General features: G+C 35.8%; 1 protein-coding gene across 2 annotated transcripts in view; it reads right to left on the minus strand.

Moving 5' to 3' along the window:
- pcdh1b (protocadherin 1b) overlaps positions 1 to 24975 on the minus strand; it is a 391663-nt gene that overhangs the window by 134451 nt on the left and 232237 nt on the right. For both annotated transcript variants that reach the window (XM_028812656.2, XM_028812657.2), the window contains exon 4: positions 17932 to 18151. In XM_028812656.2, the coding sequence (XP_028668489.1) occupies positions 17932 to 18151 (220 nt within the window). The remainder of the gene's footprint in view (positions 1 to 17931; positions 18152 to 24975) is intronic.

Consider the following 24975-nt stretch of genomic DNA (forward strand, 5'->3'; position numbering starts at 1 on the left):
TATGAACACAATAAGTCAGTAACCTTTCTAGTGCTCCAACAGTAAAAATGTTTTGTGATTTGTAAGACACTTTAGATAACAATTTTAATCAATAAATTCAAATGTGAAATTTACAATTATTTTTAAGTTAGTATAACTTCATTCACAACTCACAATACAAAGTATTTGGTTTCCAAGACTTACAATATCTATATATGTACTTTAATGTACTATGCCAAATACTGTCAACATGTTTGTCAGCATCACATTTTTATTAAAATCTAAATTATTTTTATGGGTCCATACAGAGTAGAAGACACATTAAAAAAAAAAACAAAAACCCACAGTTGCACTGGCCTGGAACTAAAGTACCAATTGTTACAATTTGACAATAAGAACATTTTGATACCGTCTACTGGTTATTTTTGTGCAACTTATTTTAATTTTAATTTGACTGCAGTACTGGTGAGTGGGCTGTGCGATGGGCTGCACAGTACATGTGGTGCTGGTTCTTATATTCTTCCAGTACAGATTCTTGCTTCCAGGTCCCTGAATAGCACAGAGCAGGTTTGAGAACGTTCTATAATATTACAGCATTAAAGGTGCAATACTTACTTTCATATAATTCTGTTATTAACTCACCATTGCTCCTTGTAATTTTATGCATAAATTTACCTCAATAATTGACTTCTTCTTGTATATAAAGTATACTGTATGTTATATTGCTTTCTAACTTAATGTGTGTAAACAATTACATATATTTTGAACGCTATATAAAAAAAGTATACTTTTTAAAGAACAGTGCCTAGAAATATTCCTACAGCTGTGTATAAGGTAATTTAGCATTTATTATTATACTTTTTTCCTTTTGTAATCAGGATATCTATTTGCACTCTACTATGATTAACTGTCTATTAATGTCCTAATGATTTTTTATAAAACATTTCTTTTCATTCAGAGTTCCTTTTGCATTTTTAATGTCTTTTTCTCTGTTCTGTAATTGAAGGTGTACCAGAGGTTTGTCGCCACTTAAGTTAATTATTTCACTGCCTGAAATTAACAGCTTGTGATCCCATTTAAGTCATACTGTGTGAAGGCAAGGGCAGGCACCTAGTCATCTTCTCTGCAAGCATAATTCAGTGCACAAAAAAAGGAGGTCAAACTTGTGTCAGCTCTTTCATTGTACCATTCTTTATACAGAACACCAAAAGTTAATAGCACATGATCAGAAGGGGAAAAAAAAAGGGCCAGAAGCATATAATATCTCTCTTCCTGCGAATGTGACACACAACCTTAGGAATAAACTCATGGAACTGGCAATGAAACGTGTTGTGTCTTTTTTGCCTTTGTGAGGATCCCTTGGGGGGAGGCTCACCTTTACCTGGCTAAATCACCGTTTGTCTAAGCTATGTGAGCATACACAAACTCCTCTAACTTCTTGCCAGAAAGAAGTGCAGGGCTCAGCACAATCACTCCTATTATACATCATGCAGCTGCCTCGTCTACAGTCAACCAATTTATTGTTCTAACTTCATACAGGCAGGGGCAGGCTAGGGATCTTTATTCATTGGGACAGGTGCGACGCAAGGTTTTATAGATAAAAAAGAAACATCCAAGTAAGAAAAAAACTATATAAATTAATTCCCAAGCCCAGGAAATGAAAATTAAAAAGAAAAAAAAATGAACAGTTTGACACTGGACATGTTTCCTGGAAGTGTTTCTGTTTCTTTAGGTTTAAAATACAGTAACTTGTGTTAAGACTGGAGAACTAAAAATAGATGTTGAAGAATACAGTTAATAAAGTACAAATACAATGTGTATGATCAGCACAATTTCCCAAACTTGCACTTTACCATTATGTCTAAAGGAAAAGAAAACCACAAAAGAAACCTTAGATGATCAGTTTTATTTTTTTTTTCTTTACAATTTGCCAAAAAAATAAATAAAAAACTAGGGATTGCTTGATAAATGATGACCTGAGTCAACAGCGATGGTTAATGAAAGCTCAGTTAGTGAAGCTGGTGATTGGCATGGGTGACCGATATGACATAATGTAATTTCTTTATTTTAATATATACAAATGGATTTCTTTTATATGTCTGCTAAACACTTTGTATTAGTTTTGGCCTTGGAAAAAATGAAACACTTCTCTGTTTGTATGTGGATCATATATATCATGAATTGTGTACCTCTTTTTCAAAAAGGATATCCCCTTACTTTTACAGTAACCTACAATAACCTCCTACTTTTTGTCCTTCTGTAGTTTTAGTGCCCTCTAAGTCTTGCTCTTTTTCATGCAGGTGGCCAAGCTGGACACCTCATATCCGCTCTTCAGAAGCATCTCCACCATAACATTCTAATCTGATTAATGTCTGTTTCCATTCTCTCCCCCTTCAAGCAGCTTGCCTGTATACATACACACATCAAAAATTATTCTTGTGAGTTTAATCTTTCACTGTAGCCCTCTTAAGAAAGTGTCTGGAATAGCACCACATTTTTGAAACTGGGTCTTGTGGTTCTTTCATTAAGATAAAAGTATTCTAAGTCTATACACATTGCTAAGAATAAATGCTTTTTCAGTGCAAAATAAGCACTTAAAACTCTTGGTAAAGAAAAATCTAACCAATGACAAAAAGAAAATAGCTACTTTACAGAAGTAGAGGTTTCATGCCTTTAACAGTGTTTTAGCACAGTATAAATAAACAAACATGACTGCAGTTGCATTATGGTATATCAGAAAATGATATAAAGTTATTTTATACATAAGAGTGTCCTAATGGGCAGAGGATTGAAACCGAGAACCAACAAAAGGAAATATTGTGACCTGGAACTGAGAACTCCTGGGGTAGTGATGGATTAATTCTAGCCTACAGAGAAGCAAATTTTCTACTGCTTTAATTTCACACACCAGACAAATTTGAAAATACAGTTAACGATTAAGGTTATTTTGCAAGAGTCAGACAGAATTCTAAAATACTCTGTAGACTGAGTCAGCATTCTCTTTCACTTTGTATATAGGTGGGGTGCAAGGTCATCTTCTCCAGAAGAGGACACTTGATCAGCCTTCACTCGGCATTGCAGATTGGGTTTCACCACACCACCACACACAGTCCCCAGTTAAGCTGTTTGAGGTCCAGCTTCCATCAACATGCCAAACAGAATCATCCTCTCATAGGCAGAAAAAGATTAGTCCTTCCCAGATTTGCTTTTTCTTCCATTCTTTTTTAAATCTGTTATTTTGTTTATCTGCCTTATGTTAAGAGCTTGTTCGCAGATCAGGAGGGATGACACTTGAAAGCAATGTCTTGCATTCATATACAGTATAAAGCTGAGAAATTTAAGGACCATGAATGGTAAAGGCGGCTCAGTGTATACTTACACTCTGAATAAACATATAATTCCTCATATAGCAGGATGTCCTAAATTCTACAAAAATCAATATTTCCTGATCTTAAAACCTAAATAGCTCTACTTGGTAAACATAAAACTGCTTGTAGAAAAGCAGGCTGTACTTTACGTATTGAGGGTGGCAGATTATAGACTATGCTAAGAAAAATCTCTGTACTTAGAATCGGATTGTGACCCAAAATAAGTTGTCATTATAAAACAGAATCCTACTGCTGATGACAGCCAAGCTAAAGCTGTCCTGCACTGCTTATACTTTCCATGAGTAAACCTTCCTAACATTCTTATGTGGTCATTATCAGAAAAATAACATACAAAATTATAAAAGAAAGCAACTTTTTAAAGTTAAATTCAGTCTTAAAGAAGAGTTTAATGTGGTGTGCTGGCTGATATTGAATTAACATTTCCTAGTACCAAATTATTTTTTTTCAATTACAGCATTTTACAGTACATTACAGTAAAATATTAGGGTTAATGTTATTAATCAGGCAAAGCTACCACTATAAGTAGTGAAATAGATAGAAGAAGTCAGCTCAGCTAATGCTTCAAGTTTCATTTGGTAAAGGTTAAAGAAGACTATTTGATCTTGCAATAAAGAAATCTCTATTAATTTTATCATTCATCCACTCTTCCTGGGACACGTCTTAAACTAAAAACAATGTTTCTCATTGGTGGGTCCCTACAATACAATAAAATATAAATCTTTACCTTCTTGGAAGCTAACAAGAGACTTTATCTCTGATTTATAAAATAACAGACTTGCCTGAGCAGCAATGTGGTTCACATATGATTAAGCTGACAATAAAGTTTCTAGTAATGTTAATTCATTCTTTATCACCTTAAAGCTGAATTTAGCAGAGGGTTGTTGTTTATAGTTTGATTATTTTGGACAAAGTCTGGAGAGTGCCATTTTTACTCTGATACTCATCAGACAACTCACACATACATTTGTCGAAGGCATATAGCATGCAGACCTAAACATTCAGTCAGTTTTTAAAAATACAAAGAATCTTGTTGCTGTCTCACCTTGCTTGGAGCTGATTTTTCACTTTTTGAAAATAAGGTCACTTGCAAATTTCTTTAATCATCACAAAAAGTTGTTGTTTTTCTTATATATAAACGTCTACGCGTAGAAGTGTGTGTGTCTGTCCGGCCTGGAAGTGAGAGGTGGAGACGGGTTAAGAGCTCCACCTCCGAGGAAACAGAAAACTCGCTTAGCCGCTAATAACACAAGCAAGGCCAGCAAAATGAAACTTCATAAGAAAGACAAAGTCGCTTAGCTGCTAATATCGGCAAATTGGTATTCCTTTTACTTTTCCTCCTGCTATGAATACACAAACGAAGCGAGCATGTCGGCAAAACGAAACCTCATAAGAAAGACAAAGTCGCTTAGCCACTAACATTGGCAAAATGGTATTCCTTTTACTTTTCCTCCTGCCACTAATACACAAGCGATGCGAGCATGTCTGCAAAACAAATCCTCCTAGGAGAGAGATGCCCAGAGTTGTTCCTTTCAATTACCTGACATCTCTACATTTCAGTTTTTTTCTGACGATTTCAATAGTTTCTAGGACCCCAGGCTTTTTACAGCACGGGCTTACACAGCTAGTACAGTCTATAAAATGGATATAACAAAAGCGAAGTCTGCAGCATTGTTTTAGATATTTAGAATGATCAGTTGCCTTCAGCTTCTAATTTGCAATCCGCATCCGTTTTTAGTAGGAAAACAAAACAGTTACATAAATGCAAAAGAAATGTATTATGAATGCTTAATATGCATAATGTAGCTTTTAAAGTGCTGGGAGGGGGTTAGAAGTTCATTTAATAGCTCCTACATCTACATAAATGAAACATTGATTTAATTGTAATCAAATCTTGAGCTGTCTTTTACTGGAGTGACTTGGCAGTATATAAGACAAATACACAAAGGCACACAGAGTGCACAGCTGACTTTTCCACTTGCTTGAGAAAGAACAGTCCTTTACATAAGTCTATCATTGTTTGCAATCAAGAATTGATTAACTAACCTGTGCCAATTGGTGGAAACATAAGAATGTGTCCACCTAGGCTGGCAGCCACTCAAATGATTGCTCAATACAAATGTGATCAGTGATCTGGAATGCAGCAATGGAACTAATCGAGCCTTTTATCTAAAATATCTGAAATGCAACTTAACTTGCTTCTACTCTATATAAATGATTTACATCTGTTTGCTTCAGAGCTATGCGTTGACATGTCATAAATAAACAACTGGATGTAATGGTGGTGACAAATTTCTGCAATACCTTCTGCGCTGCAGAAAAAGCAATGTTTTTGTACAATGCAATTTCCTGCCCAAATCATTGGTAGCAGAAACCATAAACTCCAGGCTGCCTCACAATTCAAAATCTTTGTCAAGTTGCATTTGAAAAGTTCACTACTGTGGCTCTGCCACCCTGACAGCTACAAGAATATCAGCCTCTGATCCAGTGCCAGAAACCATCATTGCTATTCACTCTAATACGAACCAAGCGCTGCCACCACCCTCCAGGTTAATGTGATGATCGAGGGTGGAGGGGGAACACGTTGTAAGTTAGAAAGATAAAGACAAAATGCAATATGCGACAGAACTAGTTTAAAAAAAAAAAAAACTGACTGTCACTGCCTTGCAGCTGTTGAGCCATCTATAACTTTTCTTTCTCCTCATTTTTTGTACTGTATTTTAGCAAAGAGAGAGTGAGTACTGAACAAGTCACAAGAAGAAATAATTCTTTAAAAAAATGAGATGTTTCACAAATAGTGTGTGCTATGAATTCATATATAATTTCTTAAGGTGTCATAAATTTCTTCATCACATTTATTGGTTCTCGTTTAGCATGCACTGGGATAATGTCAACCAAGCACGGAAACAGAAGCCGTTGCCAAATAGGAAGAAGACTGAAAACACTAGCATAGCTTGATTACTGTATCTGCAATTGGCAGGATTTTCACAAATAAAAAAGCATTCCACTGGTACTGTACAATGCTCTGCTAGAACAAACGCCTACTTTTTTTTTGCACATTTTACAAAGTGAGAAGCATAGAGAGGGTCATAAAGATGTTGAAGTATATTAGAAAAATATACATAGAAAAAAAATTCAGCAACAGTAAAACTTTAAACATATTAAGCACTATCTTTTTGTGAATTAGGCAATATGTGTATTACACACTTTTTTTTTTTAAAGAAACTATATGCTTGCTTTCAACATTAAACATGGGAAAATCAACATTATAAAAGATAAATTATAATTTCTTCCTTTACATGACGTGTTAACTGGCCAGGTAAGTAAGTCAGTCCAGTACCTCCATATCAATTGGAAATTTCATATGCCAGTTGTGGTCCCTAGAGGGTGCCAGTGAGCCAAACTCAAATGTTGCCAGTGAGGCAAAAGTAGGGACATTAAAAATCTACAGTACTGTATTCCTTTATCAAGTCAAGTGGTTTTATTGTCATTCCATCCATAAACAGTATGGCAGCATACAGTAGCACAAAATAACATTCCCTAGGACCACGCTGCAACATACACATAAACACAGAATGAGAGCAAAACAGTTAAATAATTATGCTGTTCTATTAATAAATAAATCATAAGTGAATAAATAGTAATTATTTTTATGTGAGTCTTAATGGGTATGTGTACAAGTTCTACGTGCTGGCTTACTACATCTTGGTGTGTCTTATTAACTTTGTGTCTTACGACATGCCTGAAGGTATGTGTTAATGTAGGGCAAGGTCCGTACGTGTAAATGCATTCTACATGAGTGTGAACTAAAATGAATGTCAACACAGAAAAAATTATTTCCATTAAGTCAACTTCTCTGCTACCAGTAATGAGCACAGCTCATAAAATTGAGTGGTAATCAGACCACAATATATTCAGGAAACATGCAGTATTTTTCCAAAATAACACCTCAACTAATTCAGATCTGTATCCCCTGCTCTGGATAATTCTTTGGATTTAGCAGATGCCTCTGCAAAGTATGACTGTACAATCAGCAAGTTTTATGTGTGTTAGTTTATCGAGTACAATACAGATTACAAGGTTTAAAAGACACATGAAAAAAAATGAAAAGATCTGAATAACTATTTTCAAACTTTAAACAGCACCCCAATATAAAGGATTTATAATACAATATACTGTTCTATCATGGATGTCCAGTAACAATACTGCAAGCAAGAATTTGCTGTAAGGTCACCATTAACTGAGTGCTCAGTATTTTTGCTTAAATTATTTCTATCAGACAGCTACAGCACTATCTCATGGCACATATTCTTTTTCTAGCGAGTGATAGTAATTGTGTTTGCATAAGAACAAACTCAACAGATTAGGAGGAGCGTGACCTAAGCTTTAAATGCTTAATGTATTAGACTGGCACGCACATTTGTGATGCCTTTGTAAGACTGGACATATCATTAACAGCATTTTTATAACCTTTTTTTCACTACACTATCCAGACATCAAAATCTGTAATGAAAGATTCAAATATCACCTGTGCCAAATGACCAAAAAGTCTTGAGTATCGCATAGCAGCTTTTATTTAGTACAATACATCTGTGTAAAGTTTGAGTGGAATAGCTTGACAAGTCTAGAGGTTATTAATTCAAATTTGAAGGAAGGGAAAATACAACATTAAAAGTAGACTCACACTTGCCATGCATAGTACTCTAAATCCCCATTATACAGCATGTACTGCTATGCAGTGGCAAATACAGAAACAATATCCTGTAGCAAAGGAATCATGTTTCAAAGGAATCAAAGGACTTATCAACCTAGACCTCAGGGTTAAAATCTGCAGTGCACCATGCAATGTACAGTATATGTCTCAGTTTTATTCCATTTGGTATGGGATTTGCAAAAACAGTGCTAATGTTTGTGATGTGCTACTATCAGAATGACAGATGCAACACATTTTATTACTACAATTGTTTGTGAAGCAAGCATCATCTGTTGGAATGACAGAGAAAGAGAGATATGGCAACTAGACAGACACATAGACAGACACAAGACATTTATCCTTTAATTAAGGTGAATTATTATCATGTGTACAGAGTACAATGAAATTCTTACTTGCATGTACGAATCAACATGCAACACACTGCTGTCTGGCACTATGATCAGCGAGTATAATAACCTTACCTCAAAACTTCTGTCTTCCTTGCCAGGGTGTTTACAACGCTGTCTGCCTTTAGAAGACAAATACACTTAGCAGATTTTGGAAAATGATTACAAGATAACAGTAATAAAGTTAAATTTGCTCATTGACCTCTCAAGTCTCGAAAACTGTTAAAGGAGTTGTACTTACTATCTAGGTTACAAGTTCATGTGGCACTACAGCCATGACAACAAGATTATTTCATTGAGATTTTTCTTCTGTCGTTGTTAAACTCTGTTTGGTGACTCATAGCTTTCTTATGCCCTTAGTGTATGGCACTTGAATTAGAAAGGCATTAAATGTTACCCTCATCCTTATTCTGTAAACTGGTATTTTTAAATAAAAATCCATTCAATTTTGAAATGTCTTATTTATAATTTAGCTGTACATGCTAACAGATATATAGATCAACATTACTCATCTCTCATGATCCCTCTAAAAACAATTTTTCTTTAAATAAGTGTCTTGCACAAATATTCCCAAGCACTTAACATTCACATCAAGGCTTTGGAAGAACCAGGGCAGAAGTGAAATTCTGCCTTGACATTTCCATAATGATGTGATTGCAAGGCTGCAGTGTTTTTAAAACCATAAATGCACCCCTGCTGTTTAGAATGACGAAAGTCTTAAACGTTTCTTGCAAAAAGATGACTGTATAGCATATTATTTAAAACAAAACAATATACCAGGATTGACTTGTGTATATTTTTCATGCTATACTAATATATTTTATTTACAACTACTTTTTCATATATCATTTATTACTCTGATCACAAAGCACTGAATTGAAATTTTCAGGAAATGCCATTCTAGATAAGCGCAGTGTCAAAGAAATTATGATATTACAGGGCCAATTATAATATTAAAATACATTAATTCTTCTGAGTTGACTATAACAGGATAAGGGACAGTTACCATTAAAAGCAGGAAATGCAAACTACATTTAAAAATGAAAAGCAAAATGTCAAATAAGAATTTTTTGTTTCTTTAGGACTCATTTTTTTCCTTTTGTGAGCTGCTGTTACTCTCAAGGCAGAGTTGTCTAATGTTCAGAATAAACGGTTGGGTTATGATGGTTTCTTCTGTGCACTATAGTAGTAGTAGACAAGTGGTTTGAGATGGAGTCTGGCAGGCTTCATGGTGCAGAAGAATAAACTCATTAAAAAGACTGACAGCATAAAGTAGTTGAAATAGAGTAAGATTTCTGCTTGGCCTTTAAGGAGAGGAATTGTATTGATTTACAATAGGAAAGAACTGAAAAGCATACCCTGCTTGTTCATAGTATAGTTAGAACTTTATTTCAGAATGTAATATGGTCCAAGTATGTAAAACCATAATATTAAACACAATAAATTTTAACAGGTATGTATATGGGGAGGGAGGGGGCCACAAAAACTCAGTTTATTTGTTAATTTTTAATTAAATTGTGTAGGTGATGGACCACTAGATCAATGGTTGGAGTTTCAATGATAGTAAAAGGAGAAATACTTAACCTTATTTTCCAGTTACACTGTGTCCACTTATGGTCATCTTTGTATTTTTGTCATCCTAGGCAAGAAAAGAAGCTGAGAGTATTTTCCGGAAGGACAATTATCCCTTGCATGATATCTGGGCATGATGAGATGCAATTTTTCTTTATAAATGGTTTGTTAATTTTTTGTTGAATAAACCATCCAGCTGTGGTTCTATGCTTTGTAATAAGCTGAACTGTAGATTCTGTTTAATAAGCTAGTCTGGAAGTTTTAAGGTGCGTGTACATTATTTCCCTGTTACTTTATTGTGGAAATCAAATCGTATTAGCATGCTCATTGCTGGAATATCTTAATTGTAGAGCCATTGAACCTGTCTTCAAAAAGAACAATGATAATGATTGTAGGGATGTCAATATAATTTCATTGTACTGTAATATTCAGTCATTCTCAGCATTTGTAAATTGTGATTCTCTTAATTATTTTCTTGAGCAATACAGTCATGCGCCAATTTTAAACAATAGGGTAATAATGTTCTAGAAATTGTCAAAACCAGCCACTACAAACCGCTAAGTCCATATGCCTTTTGTTTATCTAGTACTTGCTGCAGTGCTGCCAGCCATAGATTCAAACACTTTGCATAGAAGCTGTGAGAAAATCAGTAATGGAGGTGTAGATATAGCAGTCTCCCAGCTGTCTTCCTTCCTGTACTGGTGCTACAACCCACATTTGGCCACAACGAGCAATAAGAAAAAAAAATATCATTGCACTCACAGAGCTCCAATCTTTGGGGCACTGACTGATCATGCCACACAGAATTTTTTTGAAGTTGCCCTCACATAGCTGGCACATCTTTTTTGCTTCCAATCTGTGCAGATGGTTCACAATTTTTTCATCGATCGAGAAGACAGAAATGACTTGTAAGTAGTAATAAACCTTTTATTATTGTTATTATTATTTCACAGGTTTTCATAGGTTTCTGACCCTTGGAGGACCCTTTATGACTTGTTTTGTCCATATACTGTAGCTAATTCTTACACATTCAGCTCTTATGCAGACAAGGCATGCGGCTGACAAAATTTGAAGATTAGTTTGTGCTACTCTGCAGTTAAAGTATAAATAATGGTAATCAACACACCTCTGATTGCAATGACCTGTACACTTTGTGACCAACATACAGCCAACTTGACATACAGCCAAACAGACGTTCCCAAAGGGAGCCATAAATTGGTCCATGACTGTACAAGTATTTCTGAATTGTCATTTCTTACTGCCATTTAGTAATCATTGCTTCATAAGCTTTTAAGATTGATGATCTTGTTCCAGAATACCATTATTTTAATTTATCTGTGAAAGAAATGACGACAACTTTTCTTTCCACATTCAAAAGAAAATTTTTTTTGCAATAATCCAATAAAATTTAAAGGCCTTTGTTTCAATGAGTTCACTGCACCCTGCACTTTCCAAAATTAATTAAATAACTGACAACCAAGATGTACACTCAACAATGATTATACATACAAATGACTTTTGCATTTTAAAAGCTGCTCTGGTTGATGCAGACAAAAACTATGAATAATTCAAAGAAAAAATATTGAAAGCGACTGTTTACTCTCCCTAGCTTGCAAAGTGTGTAGCTGGTTTTTGGTTGTGTTTCCTAAACTTCTGAAGCAAACATACGTTAGTGGTCAAGCATCTCATCCCAGGCTGGATTCTGCCTTGCAGCCAGTACTTCTGGGTTTGGCACAGCTCTCTACAACTTTGCAGCAGCGTGCAGCAGTGATAACTAATTTTAAAACACATGTTATATAAACATCTACGCGTGGGAAGTATGTGTGTCTGTCTATCCAGCCCGGAAATGAGAGGTGGAGTCGGGCTAAGGGCTCCATCTCCGAAGAAACAGAAACTCACTTAGCCGCTAATACACAAGTGAAGCTAGCATGTTGGCAAAACGAAACCTTCGAAGAAAGACAAAGTCGCTTAGCTGCTAATGCACAAGAGATGCAAGCACGTCAGCAAAACAAGAGACTCCCAGAGTAGTTCCTTTCAATTACCTGACATCTCTACATTTCAACTTTTTTTCTGACGATTTCAATAGTTTTTAAGACCACAGCTAGTATCTTATATTTTCCTTTCACACCTACAATTTTTCATGATGTGACTCCATAAATGACTATAAGTAACTACCACCTTGCTAATAGTCAATGGTTTAGAGTTACAATGGAAACAATAAAAGGGAGGGGAAACAATAAAATAGCCCACTACTACTACTGTCTTTCAATTATGTCGCATCCTGATGTCTGCACATCTACTTTGAAAAATACAAGAGCTGCTGTATCAAATGTGCCCTGGGGATTAACAGGTCACACCAGTATTTTTTATATAAGATCTAATTGCCTGCTAATTGTTGGTAGTTGGCATTGTAGTGCTAGCCAACCATTTAAGGAGATGCAGAAGAGAGCAAAGTCACGTTTGAAAGAAGGTATGGCATGCACTAGCAAGACAGAGTAAGTTGGGTTAGGAGTATTTGAATTTGCTTTCAGTTGTTACTGGTAGAGGTTTAGTTTGCTTTTGCAAGTACTGCTGCTCAATTAAGGTCAGTTGCAGGCCAATTCAGAGGTTCGTACATCAAAGGTTCTTTGCTTGTGGATTGGTGGCCAGGTAGAGCTGATTGCCTGTTAATTGGGGGTAGTTAGCATTGTAGGATTGTAATGAAAGTGGACAAATGCCTTCTATTTTCTCCCTTGATGTTATTCATTTCCCATTTTGGATGGGTTCAGAACATATTCTGCAGGTTCTATGAATGTTAACTTCAGGTAAGTATGCAAGTGTGCAAATATTTAAAAATATGGGTAAGAGATTCTAACTATATGGTAATTTATAGTCATAGTAGTCTGTGATAGAAAATTGTAATGTCAATAATAATAAATAATAATAATAAAATTTGTATGCTACTAATGTTAGCGATTTTATAAACAAACTTCTCCATCTAATGTGGTCATTAATCTCTGCTTCTGTTCATCTCATTTTATACTAATTTAAAAAAGCAACATTTTGTAGAATAACAAGTCTATAGTTGTAGCTAGTTTACTTTCACAAAAGTTGTTAATTTGTTTTACTTTTCTTACAAGCTATACAGCTTGTGCAGTGAGGTATAGAAACTCATCAATCACACAAAAGCTTGTTAAGTGAACTTTTACGTAGCGAGGTTCAGGTGAAACAATGCCTGATTAGGTCACCTTTGAAAGGGCCTTAATTCAAGGTAGATCATAGCAAATCAAAGATTATACTTAGTTTTTTGCCAATTCCATAATGCCTCAGATGTCACCAGAAGCAAGAGACAGCATCACTGGCATGTCATATATATATATATATATATATATATGTGTGTGTGTGTGTGTGTGCGCGTTTGTGTGTGAAGCCATAACAGAATGCATTATTAAACACAAGGAAAAGGATTGAGTGTAACTCAAGGGTTAACTAAATGTAACTGAAAGCTGAACATGCAAGAGGACTCTGCCTCGTTTTTGAGAAACTACCAATGTCATTTTCCAAGGTTAGAATGAGGTAAATGAGTAACCATCACATCTCCAAAAAGCAGGAATAAGATGATGGGAAAGCCCATACATCCCTCCTATGAAGCGGTGCTAAGATCAGTAGGACAATCTGCAGAACACCCCTGTTAATGAAGCAGTGTTCAAAATAATGGGAGAATCGCCATGAGTCAGAAATTATTGGTGACGTTAGTTGATTGGAGGAGGTAATAAAGTTCTGTATATTAAGAGTCAGATGATGTAATGTATTAGATGAGGTGAATGTAATTAGAAAAAGTATAAAAACAGATGAATTGTTTAATTGATTGCTCACACAATGTTCAACATTCTCATCTGGGCTCCATGATTGCCTTCTTTGAAGATTGAAGAAAGTTTTTTCCACAACAAGAGGATGTTCTATAATATCGCAAGTGTGCAGCAGTTTGTCTGGATTCATGAAAGGAGTCAAGACTGGCGTAATAAAATCCAAATTGGCTTGTTCACTGACCGCAACTGGATGTCCAGTCTCTGTATGCATCACCTCACTTTCAAAATGGGACAGAGATGAAGTCATTGTCATAATGATTAAATAAACTATGAGAAAAACATAAACAAAACTAAAATGAAAAAAATAAAAATAAAATAAATTGGAACTAAACACGCCAAAAATGAAATTCCATTACAGAGTGGAGCAGTCAATGAAGTAACCTACAGGCTGTTAGAAAATTTGCTTTTAGTAAAAATAAAGATAAAAAGGGAGAACTGTAATGGACTTGTTCTCAGTTGGTCAACTACATGTGGTAATGTCAAACAGTCCAAATACAAGTAAGTTAGATTGTAAAACCAGTTACATACTAGCAGTATTATCTATTAAAAATGTATACTTTATGACACATATAAAGAAATGCTATTAATCTTAATATTCACCTAACAGATCTCTATAGTTCACTTTAATGTGATGGAAGGAAATAACAGAACCTCACAATTACATGAATATGTATAAAAGCTAATCAGAGTTTTGGGATCTTGCTGTTTCTTCATAATTATAATATATAATAATATGAATTAATTTAATTACATTTATGTAGCACTTCTCTAACCTACTCAAAGCGAGTATGTCACATTTAGACTTTCGATTCAGTATTAGAGAGCTAAAACAAAACAAGCTAAAGACACGTTATGCACAAAATAGGGCAAATCTTATAAGATGTTCAAACTATTTGCAAAGAATTGTCTATTTTAATTTCATTTATTTTTATAATTCGCCTAGAAGAGCTATTTAATTTATCCCCAGAGTCTCTTTGGATTTGAAAATTACATTAAACAGTGCCATAGGCGAGGCCAGACTCAAACGTCCTACTAGATTGATTTAGCACTATATGAATTTTGTTGCCTTCTTGTTTTTTAATTAGTGTTAATTTTCTTGGAGTACCATATTGCTTGATACAGCAAATGGCAAAACAATGCTAACTTTGAAGAATCCTTATATTTTATATTCTCCAATTTGCAATAGGAAACACATTTAGGAAATAAAGTAAAGGGGTCTTATTAAAACATATATAAATTCTTCAAAAAAATATAGCATATAAATATGGCCTGAGGCCATTATAAAATAGACTGGTAATTATGAATGAAGCTGCTAAAATGTGACCTTGCTAAGACCTTAACTGAGAACCAAACCTATTGTATTCCATTATAGAGAGGAAATTAGAAAATTAAAATGATAACAGAGAGCTTGGCGGAAGTTCTGAGATCTTCCAGAAGGGAGGATTACATGCTAGACTAACTGAATTACTGTCCATTATCTAAGAAGCCTGATCCAATTTTAGGGGTTAAAAAACATTTTCACAAAGGCTATTTTGTTTCATCAGAATCTCAAGTCAGTAATGAGGTCTTAATTTTGATAGAACTAGAAATAAGCTTATATAAGGTCTCTGATTATAAGGTCTCTGATCAACTGTACGGAATAGCAAACTCACAGTATGCTTTTATTTTGAAGATTAAACCTCTAAACCTTCACAATAAAAATTGAAATGATAACAGCAAACCTCTAAACCTCCACGGCTTTCTTTTCTTTCTCTTGTATAACAGTTGGTGTATGTTGTAATTACTGAATTAAACATTATAGTTAAAAAACACTATAATTAATATATTATTGTTATTCATGGAGTGGACATTACTGTGCTTTCAGAGGTGTTCTACAATTCAAGGAATATTGTCTGTAAATTCAATGTCAAAACATAGCCATATTATTTTATGGTGTTTCAGTGTTTACCTAATAATTCAATCTGTTACAGAAAGCTTTGTCACTTTTTGCAATCAAACAGCAGAAACATCTGTCACTAAAGAGAAAAATCATTAAAACACAACTGAGGTTGAAATGACAGTCAGAAACCATCTCTTAGCTACATCTCTCAAGGACTGCAAATTATAAATGAATGTTAATTATGATTACAAACATATTGCTGTTTGGCAGAGACAGGCTATGCTAGGTAAGTTGGAATCTATAACCAAAAATCTTTTTGGTTCATTAATAAACTTTTAATGGTATTAACGATTTACAAGCTACACTGTATATTGATTTGTATTAATTGTATAAATCAATGTTTAAATATTATGTAGGGATGTGTGAAAGAGAGGTGAAAAAGAGAGTGCAGGTAGGGTGGAGTGGGTGGAGAAGAGTGACAGGAGTAATTTGTGACAGACGGGTATCAGCAAGAGTGAAATCGAAGGTCTATAGGGCGGTAGTGAGACCAGCTATGTTATATGGGTTGGAGACGGTGGCACTGACAAGAAAGCAGGAGACAGAGCTGGAGGTGGCAGAGTTAAAGATGCTAAGATTTGCATTGGGTGTGACGAGGATGGACAGGATTAGAAATGAGGACATTAGAGGATCAGCTCAAGTTGGACGGTTGGGAGACAAAGTCAGAGAGGTGAGATTGTGTTGGATTGGTCATGTGTAGAGGAGAGCTGCTGAGTATACTGGGAAAAGGATGTTAAGATGGAGCTGCCAGGGAAGAGGAAAAGAGGAAGGCCTAAGAGGAGGTTTATGGATGTAGTGAGAGAGGACATGCAGGTGATGGGTGTAACAGAAGAAGGTGCAGAGGACAGAAAGATATGGAAGAAGATGATCCGCTGTGGCAGCCCCTAACGGGAGCAGCCAAAAGAAGAAGAAGAATGTTTAAATATTATGTCTTGTCTGTTTGTTGCATGCTAATTTCATTATATTGTTTTTGTAATTATTTGTATTCTGCTTGGCTTATAACAGGGGCTGCACAAAAAAGAAAGATTAACATACATTAAATTGCCAAAATAAATCAAAAATCAGAATCTGTATCTTTTTCTATATCACATAAAAAAGAAAAGCAATGTCCAAAGCTGATGTTTCAGGAATAATGAAATATTCCATATTTTGCTGCATCATATTCCATATGCCTGATTTCGCTCGTAGAGAGTAGTTTATATTTCTGTGCTAAGCCAAATGTACACAATGAGCACACAGAAAGCTCTGCAATGGATAAATAAAGAAGGATGCACATGTTACTTGAAATAGTCTCATCAGCTAGAAATACTGTGCCTGCCATGTTTAACAGAGCGTCTGGCTAATGTTTCCTGGACAGCATCCATTGAAACAGACCTTCCCTATTAGATTCAATTTAACATGCAGCTTCTCTGAACTCCACACCCATACTGATGCTTCCTTAGGAAATAGCTACAGGCAATCAAGTTAAATCCTACGCATCCCCATGACCCTCTTCCTACAACTTTGGCTTTGTGTCAGGGCCAAAGAAATCAAAAGAACAACAATAGTATTGAGCCGGGGGGCTGTGAGAGCGGTAATTGTCTTTACAGATGGCATATGTGAAATCTGCAAAAAAAAAATATGATGGCTTGGTTTCAGAATTTACCTTACAAATGACCCAGATTGTTAAGGGTATGCATGCCTTTCCTAGGTGAATGTTTATAATATATATTTAGCCTTTTCAGTTTTTTTTTTTTTAATTCGAAAAGACAAAAAAGAATATTAAAATAACCCTAGGAATATTATGGAAATCTACATCAATATATGTAGTTAACTAATATATTTAGATTATGCAGTCTGATTTCTATATATATTGTTGATACTCATTTGAATTCTTAACTTTAATTAATATGGACAGTACATTATCTTGTGCCTGTCCAAGCATTCTTTCATTGTTAAGAAAGCTTATGTTTTATTCATGTAGTGCTGTGTTTAGGGCCCATCTAATAAGCTTCTGCCTACTCTTTCTAAAAATGTCTGGTCGAATTTCCTTCTCTGGGTTCTTGATGATGGTCTTTTATTTATGTTATGTGTAGGCCAAGATGCATTTTGACCATAGTAATGGGCTCACCATTTTCTGGATGTTCCATTTCACCAATGCTACCATCTGGGGTGGTGCGTTCATAGTGATCCTCTGGAAGGGCCAATGGTCCAATCCGTGGGCCTAAAGAAGACTTACTGCTGGGAGTTTCTGATTCTTCCAGTCCACTGTCATAGTAGCTGTGTTGCGAAGGGTCCTGCAGGTCTTGAGACTGATTGGCTGTGGAGAATGTCACTCTTCTATGTGGCAGCTAGAAGAAAGTGGAGAAGAAAAATATAGGTTTTAGTTATTTGTATCTTTAAGTTAAACATGTGCATGTTTAGGACTGTTGTACACTATCTTAGCTGTAATGAGCAGATGGCCACCTGGGTCATTTTTAATTCCAGTTCTTACCATAATCCGATTTGAATTTCTGCACATATGTTTGACTGACCTCTCTAGTTCCTTGCGGTCACTGTAATGTTGACTTGTGATGTGAAGGATTCAATCAAACATTAAAGCTTAAAAAGCACTTCCTGCTTAACTTTCTTTTAATTGACCACTTGTTACAAAAGGATACCACAAACTGTGCTGCATCAGTCAGAGAATATGCATTAATTAGTACTATGCTCGGAAAATAGAGCCCTGGATCAAAATGATGCCTGCGCACCAAATCATTCTGATTACAAAGAAATTAATTTTTTTTAAACCACAGGACTAATAGCATTGATCTATAATCTGTCTTCATTGTATGAGTAACACAGTAATTTTTATGTAGAAATGTCTATGATAAGCAAAAACAACTTATAAAAACTTCAACTGCACTTATTTTTTCCTAGCATTAAAAACTTCTCTTCTAATACATGGAGATGCACAACAGTATGTTTAACTAGATCTGTCAAGCAGCTTTTATTTTATTTAGAACAACCAGATAACCCACTATTTTTCTTGATCTCTCATATTTTGTTCAATCACTTTGTGACTTAGTTATTCAAAGGATTTTTATACCATACATGCATTTTGAAATTTCATCCATCCTTCATTTTCAAACTTGCTTAATGCAGTTGAAGATGATGGTTTGAGGGCTGGAATTCATCTCAGCTGTGTCAGGGGCAAAGCAGGAACTAACCCTGGATGGAGCACTAGTTCATCATAGAACTCATTTATGGATAGAGTCACAATCTCTCATTCGGAGCGAGTTGTAACAAATGAATCTAAAGCATATATTATTGTGACGAAAACTGAGATACGCAGAGGCAAAAACCCATGCAAACACAAGAAGAATGTTACAAACTCCACATAGAGAAGAGCGCCACATAAAATACAACCCAGTACACTCTGGACCAGTGTGACAGTAGTAGCACTAACCACTTCACCTGTGTACCACAACATAAAAATATTTTACAAAAATAAACTAATTACTAATATATTACTGCGGTGGGCTGGCACCTTGCCAGGGATTTGTTCCTGCCTTGCACCCTGTATTGGCTGGGATTGGCTCCAACAGACCCCCGTGACCCTGTGTTAGGATATAGTGGGTTGGATAATTTGTGAATTTCCCCCTGGGATTAATAAAGTATCTATCTATCTATCTATCTATCTATCTAATGACTGACTGACTGAGTAAAATATTATATATATATATATATATATATATATATATATATATATATATATATATAATACACATATATATATATATATATATATATATATATATATATATATATATATATATATATATATATATATATATATATATATACACTTATAGCAAAAGGTTGGAAGTTTCACTAATGTTCTTGGCCAAATTTGCTTTTTATTATAGGCATGTTTGGAATTATTTTTAGGACTATTTCTCACAATTTAACAGAGATATAAAGTGTAACTAACATGATCTTATTTCCTGTAGTACAAACTGTAGATGGTTACATTGAACACATACTAAAATTAGATGATGCAGGCTCATTAAAAAAAAAATTCAGCTTTTAGCAATAGGGCAACATGTTACCCACTTGAACCCGGGTCATCAATAGACATCTGCAAAGGATGGTCCAGTGCAATAAGGACACATATTGCAGGAAGGGTGGTGCAAGCAGTGTTTGTGCTTTAATTCCTACCAATTATCAAAACAAAGCATCCAAATCAATAAAGGTGCAGTGCAGTCTTCCTCAGTAAACAATCAATTCATAAAAACTGAGTGCATGTGGAGGTTAAAATCCAAAGTGATTAAATAAACCCAATCATGATCTGTCTCCATTAAACTCTTCCGTCCCCAATGCATACTATGTCCCTGTAGCTCACCTTATGAGGTGTAATCCGCTATAGGAGACACCCTCCAGAATGTGTGGTTAACTGGCTTATGCCATCCCTCAGCATCCATGGACAGCTCATGAGCCCAGTTCCCTTCTCCCTCAGCACACCTCAGTCCTTTCAGAGTGGATGGTCATCCCTGCTCCACTTTGATGTTAACTGGAAGTGACCCTATCCACCAAAGTGTCACTGCTCAGCACAGGGTCTGTTCCCAGCTGGCACACATCCTCTCTGCTACACCAGCCCTACTGCAATTCTGACTTTCCTTTAGAGAATACCTGCAGAATCTCAGTGGAGAACAGCTGAGCTGATCGAAATTGCATTTAACAAGTAATCAGCTCGCCTCTGCCATCAAGCACCTTGTGGAACACCTCACACCCACAAAGATGAGCCGAGTCACACTGTTTTCAAAAAAACTGAACATAGCCACGGGCCCCATGATGAGCCTTATCATAGGGGACAGTAGAGAAGAGGCAAAAACTGGAGAAATGTATATCAATCAAGTAAAAATGGTAAAAGCATTTTAAAAAGGCTGTTTAAATGCTGTACATTTTAAGAATTAAAGATTATGTCTCAAAATGCACAAAACTGCTCTTACTTCTAAAACAAACATTCATATTGTTTAACTGTTACAGACTAAGAAAATTGCTTTTTAGTTCTAACAGAATCAAGCAACAAATATATTTTTGATAAAAGTACACAACATACAAAAAAATCTTGTCATTTAAAAAGACAATCACAAACACACTGACAACAGTTTGTAGACAGAATGTACATCAGACAACCATCACAACACAACTACTTTTGGTATGCACACACAAAAAAAAATCACTGCTATTTCTTTCTCAGAATTAGGCTTTAACAGCAAAGAAAATTATGCATGCAATCTTACGTAACTACACAGTTCAGCAAGCTAAAGAGTGTCGATAATGTAAGCACTTGCTTCGACAAAGTGTCCTCTGCCATTTTCGTTTTCTGCTTGGTGCACCGATCTACTTTAACAGATGAATTAGAACCATTAGGTAGAGTTGTGTCTTTTAAAGATGAGTTTCTTTTTTTGCTGTTAAGGCAATTTTCCTTCTGGGGTTTATAAAGTCTAAAGCTTATCCATGGTTACACAAGCATGCACAAAAATGCTTACTTCCGTGGCTTTAATAGCTAGCAATTAATTTTATTCACTGCTAGGTAGACCATTCTGCCATTCTCATTTGTGGACATCTATAGGAAAGGAAACATCTATTGTGGGAAAGGTTTATATTCACTGCACTCAAGCTACTCAAGCATAGGCACACTGAGGGAAATAATATCAGTAGGAAAAAACTCTTAAAGGAGGTTAAATTTTACAGTATCTCAAATACCTGAATACATTTTGAATAAAATACATCAAAGGGGTAGCACAACAATTCAGTGTTTAGCACAACTACCTAACATCTCTAGGAGACTGGGTTCAAATCCAGGTCCTTTTTGTCTCTTCTTTCCCCACGACTTATAGGCATGCTGTTTAGGTCAACTGGCAAGTCCAAACTGGGCCAGTGTGTGTGTGTCTGTGTTCAATGATGGACTGGTGTCTGCTCTGAGACTATGCTTTCTATATAGGTTCTGGAAACCCATGACCCTAAATCTGAATTACATGCATTTAAAAGATGAACAACTATGAGATTTTCTAACACTAAGTAGGAAGTACTTTGTCATTTTAAGGGGCTACAAAACCCATACATTAACTGAAACTTGACCAGTTTCAACTGCAATAAAAAATTTTTCTTCACTCTATCCATTTTCTGAACTTATGTTTCAAATGGATCCAGAACATATCCTAACATCATAAGACAAATCAAGATAAAATCCTAGCTGGCACATCAATGTATCACAGTGCACACTCAAACATGCACCCACACTTATTCATTCTGGACTGGGGTAAAGCCACCAGTTAGCTTAGCTAGACTTTGTATTTTTGGAAACTGGGAGTCAATTGGATTGCACAGAGAAAATCCAAGGACACCTGGGAAGAACGTGTAAAACCCACAAAACTTTGAATCGAATCCAGTTTGTTGAAGGTTAAGCACTAATGCTAAGTACTGAACCACCATATAACTTGCCTGTTTATTATTTAAACAGAGATGAATCAGAAAGTTGATATAATAAATAAACCGGTTAAAATAGCACAGCTGAGCCCTACAATGCACAGGCACTCCATCTTGAGTAGGTTCCTGACTTGTGCCCAAAACCGCTAGGATATATGTCTGCTCTCGTGACCCTGAAATGGATTAAGACTGTTATTTTTGTTATGGTAAATGGGCAGGGTGAGCAGCTTATCTTTAGTGCCATTCTGTGTAACTCTAAAATCTTAGGTCAGTCTCTGTGTTGTCTTTTTACACAATGAATTAATGACAGTTGTGAGGAGCCGAAGCCTTGCTCAGCTGCATTTTGTGCGTGTCATCACAGGGTACACTAAAGCTCACACCCACAATCACTTCTCCCAGGATATGCAAACCTTTGCAACAACAGAGGAAACTGGAGCACCTGGAGGATGGTCTGTGTGGACACAAGGGAGAATTTATACCCTACACATTATTAGGAATAAAATGCAAATCTCCAGAGCCATGAGGTAGAAGCAGGTTCAGAAAAAGTATGTCTAAATACACAGGTGCTGGTTTATGCAAAGGTAGCATAGCTAATTATGGCATTGTTTAAATAGTCTTTAGTTATACAGCACTGATCTAACAGCATTTCGCATATTCTTATTTTAATATTCTTATAGCACAGAAAACATGCCTGCCTTATTTACTACTGAAATGGTATATCGCCAAACACTGAATTGTAAATACAGGATTTGGAACTCATTTATCTTCCCAAATGCAGTATCTTTTAAATATCCTTCGATATGCTGGTAATTATCATCTCTCTGAAAGCTGTAGCTTATTCTATACTTTGCAAAGCCAATATGGCTAAAATCACTTTCATGTAAATAACTTCATGTCCAGCAACAATAAATCTGTTCCACACATTTGGTTAAGGATGTGAAGCTTACAATATATTAGGAATACCAAAAAAGCAGGTACCAGCCCTGAAAGCAATGTCAGTCCAAACAGCACACGTTCTTACACCAATGTGTTATGGCGAAACAATTGGGTGTTGATTCTTTGGATAATTCAGAGTGGTTTGAGGTAACCAATATAAACACTAGGAAAAGTAGAATGCAGCATGGTGGCACAGTGGGTAGCACTGCTGCCTCGCAGTTAGGAGACCTGGGTTCGCTTCCCGGGTCCTCCCTGCGTGGAGTTTGCATGTTCTCCTTGTCTGCGTGGGTTTCCTCCGGGTACTCCGGTTTCCTTCCACAGTCCAAAGACATGCAGGTTAGGTGCACTGGCAATTTTATATTGTCCCTAGTGTGTGTGTGTGTGTGCATGCCCCGTGGTGTTTGTTTCCTGCCTTGTGCCCTCTGTTGGCTGGGATTGGCTCCAGCAGACCCCAGTGTTAGGATATAGCAGGTTGGATAATGGATGGATGGATGGAAAACTAAAATATTTAAGTAATATTCAAATCATTCTTGGTATAAACATGTTTCCAGAGTCAGGGTAGTAACACAAGGCTAGAGGGACACACCATGGATGCAAATGTCATTCTTTTAGAAGGTGTGCAACGATTCAGTTACCCACTCTAACTTGGGAGCAAACTAGACATCTGCAGGAGTTGGAGATAAACCTCAGCATCATGTCTGATGCATAAGAACTATGTTAGCCAATAAAAATGCATTAAGAAAATGCATTCACAATGTATATTTTTAACTTATGAATAAATAATATTTCATTAAATTCTGGACTTATTTGACAGATGCCTTTATCTATACAAACTTCTCCAAAGTATTGGAGGTACAATATGTAGATAGAGTGTAGAAGTTCAAGTACTTTTCTGTAAGTCTCATTTAACACTCAAGTAAATTGACAGGGCACATTACAATGATAATCACATGGCAGAAGCATTAGCTCCATCTCAAGTGATTAAACTCTCCTCACATTGCAATTCAGATTTCCTTTCTCCATACCCCTGTCTGTAAAGTAAAACAATCAAGTAATTTGCTTTTGCTTTAGTGTCACTGCATGGAGGACATGCTATTAATTTATTCAGAATGTCAATTAATCAAAGTTTTATTTTTTCAGTGCCCTTTGCAGGGCATTAAAAAAAACAATGGAAGCTAGTGAATAACAAGACATGTATGGTTAATGTACTACAAAAGCATTGGCTAATAGTATTTACAATATTCATGCATGTTCCTTGGCATAAAAGGGGTACTATTTCAACGTAGTTTTTCTTGGTTGTTTTTTTTTTAAATGTTTTTAAAAGTATCTTGTCAGCTGAAGAATGCCTCTGACCTGATACACAAACAGGCTAAATTCTCATAAATGCCAGCCATTCATCTTTGTCTGAACAGAAACTAAATTGCAAGCTCCTCTTTGCAGCAAAAAAAGACTACAGTCTTGAAGCCAAAATGCTTTTTTATTTCAGTTTTGCTCGTAGCAATATGGCCATGTATCTCTAATTTACAGCACACTTTTGAGTTTCACTGTACAAAAGCAAAATATATAGTTGCACACCAGCTGCAGCGATTGTATTATTTTCAGGATTTAAATTCCTGCATGTACACCTGGACATACCATCAACACAAAAGTGCTTGGCACTTAACTTCTAATAAACAGAAATAATCTCACATTATGGGGGGAAACACAACCCCTGCCAAACACTTCTCTGTCTTGAGAAGAAAGCATTATTCTTTATATACTGATG

This window comes from Erpetoichthys calabaricus, chromosome 11 (genome assembly GCF_900747795.2).
Source record: "Erpetoichthys calabaricus chromosome 11, fErpCal1.3, whole genome shotgun sequence".
NCBI lineage: Eukaryota > Metazoa > Chordata > Cladistia > Polypteriformes > Polypteridae > Erpetoichthys > Erpetoichthys calabaricus.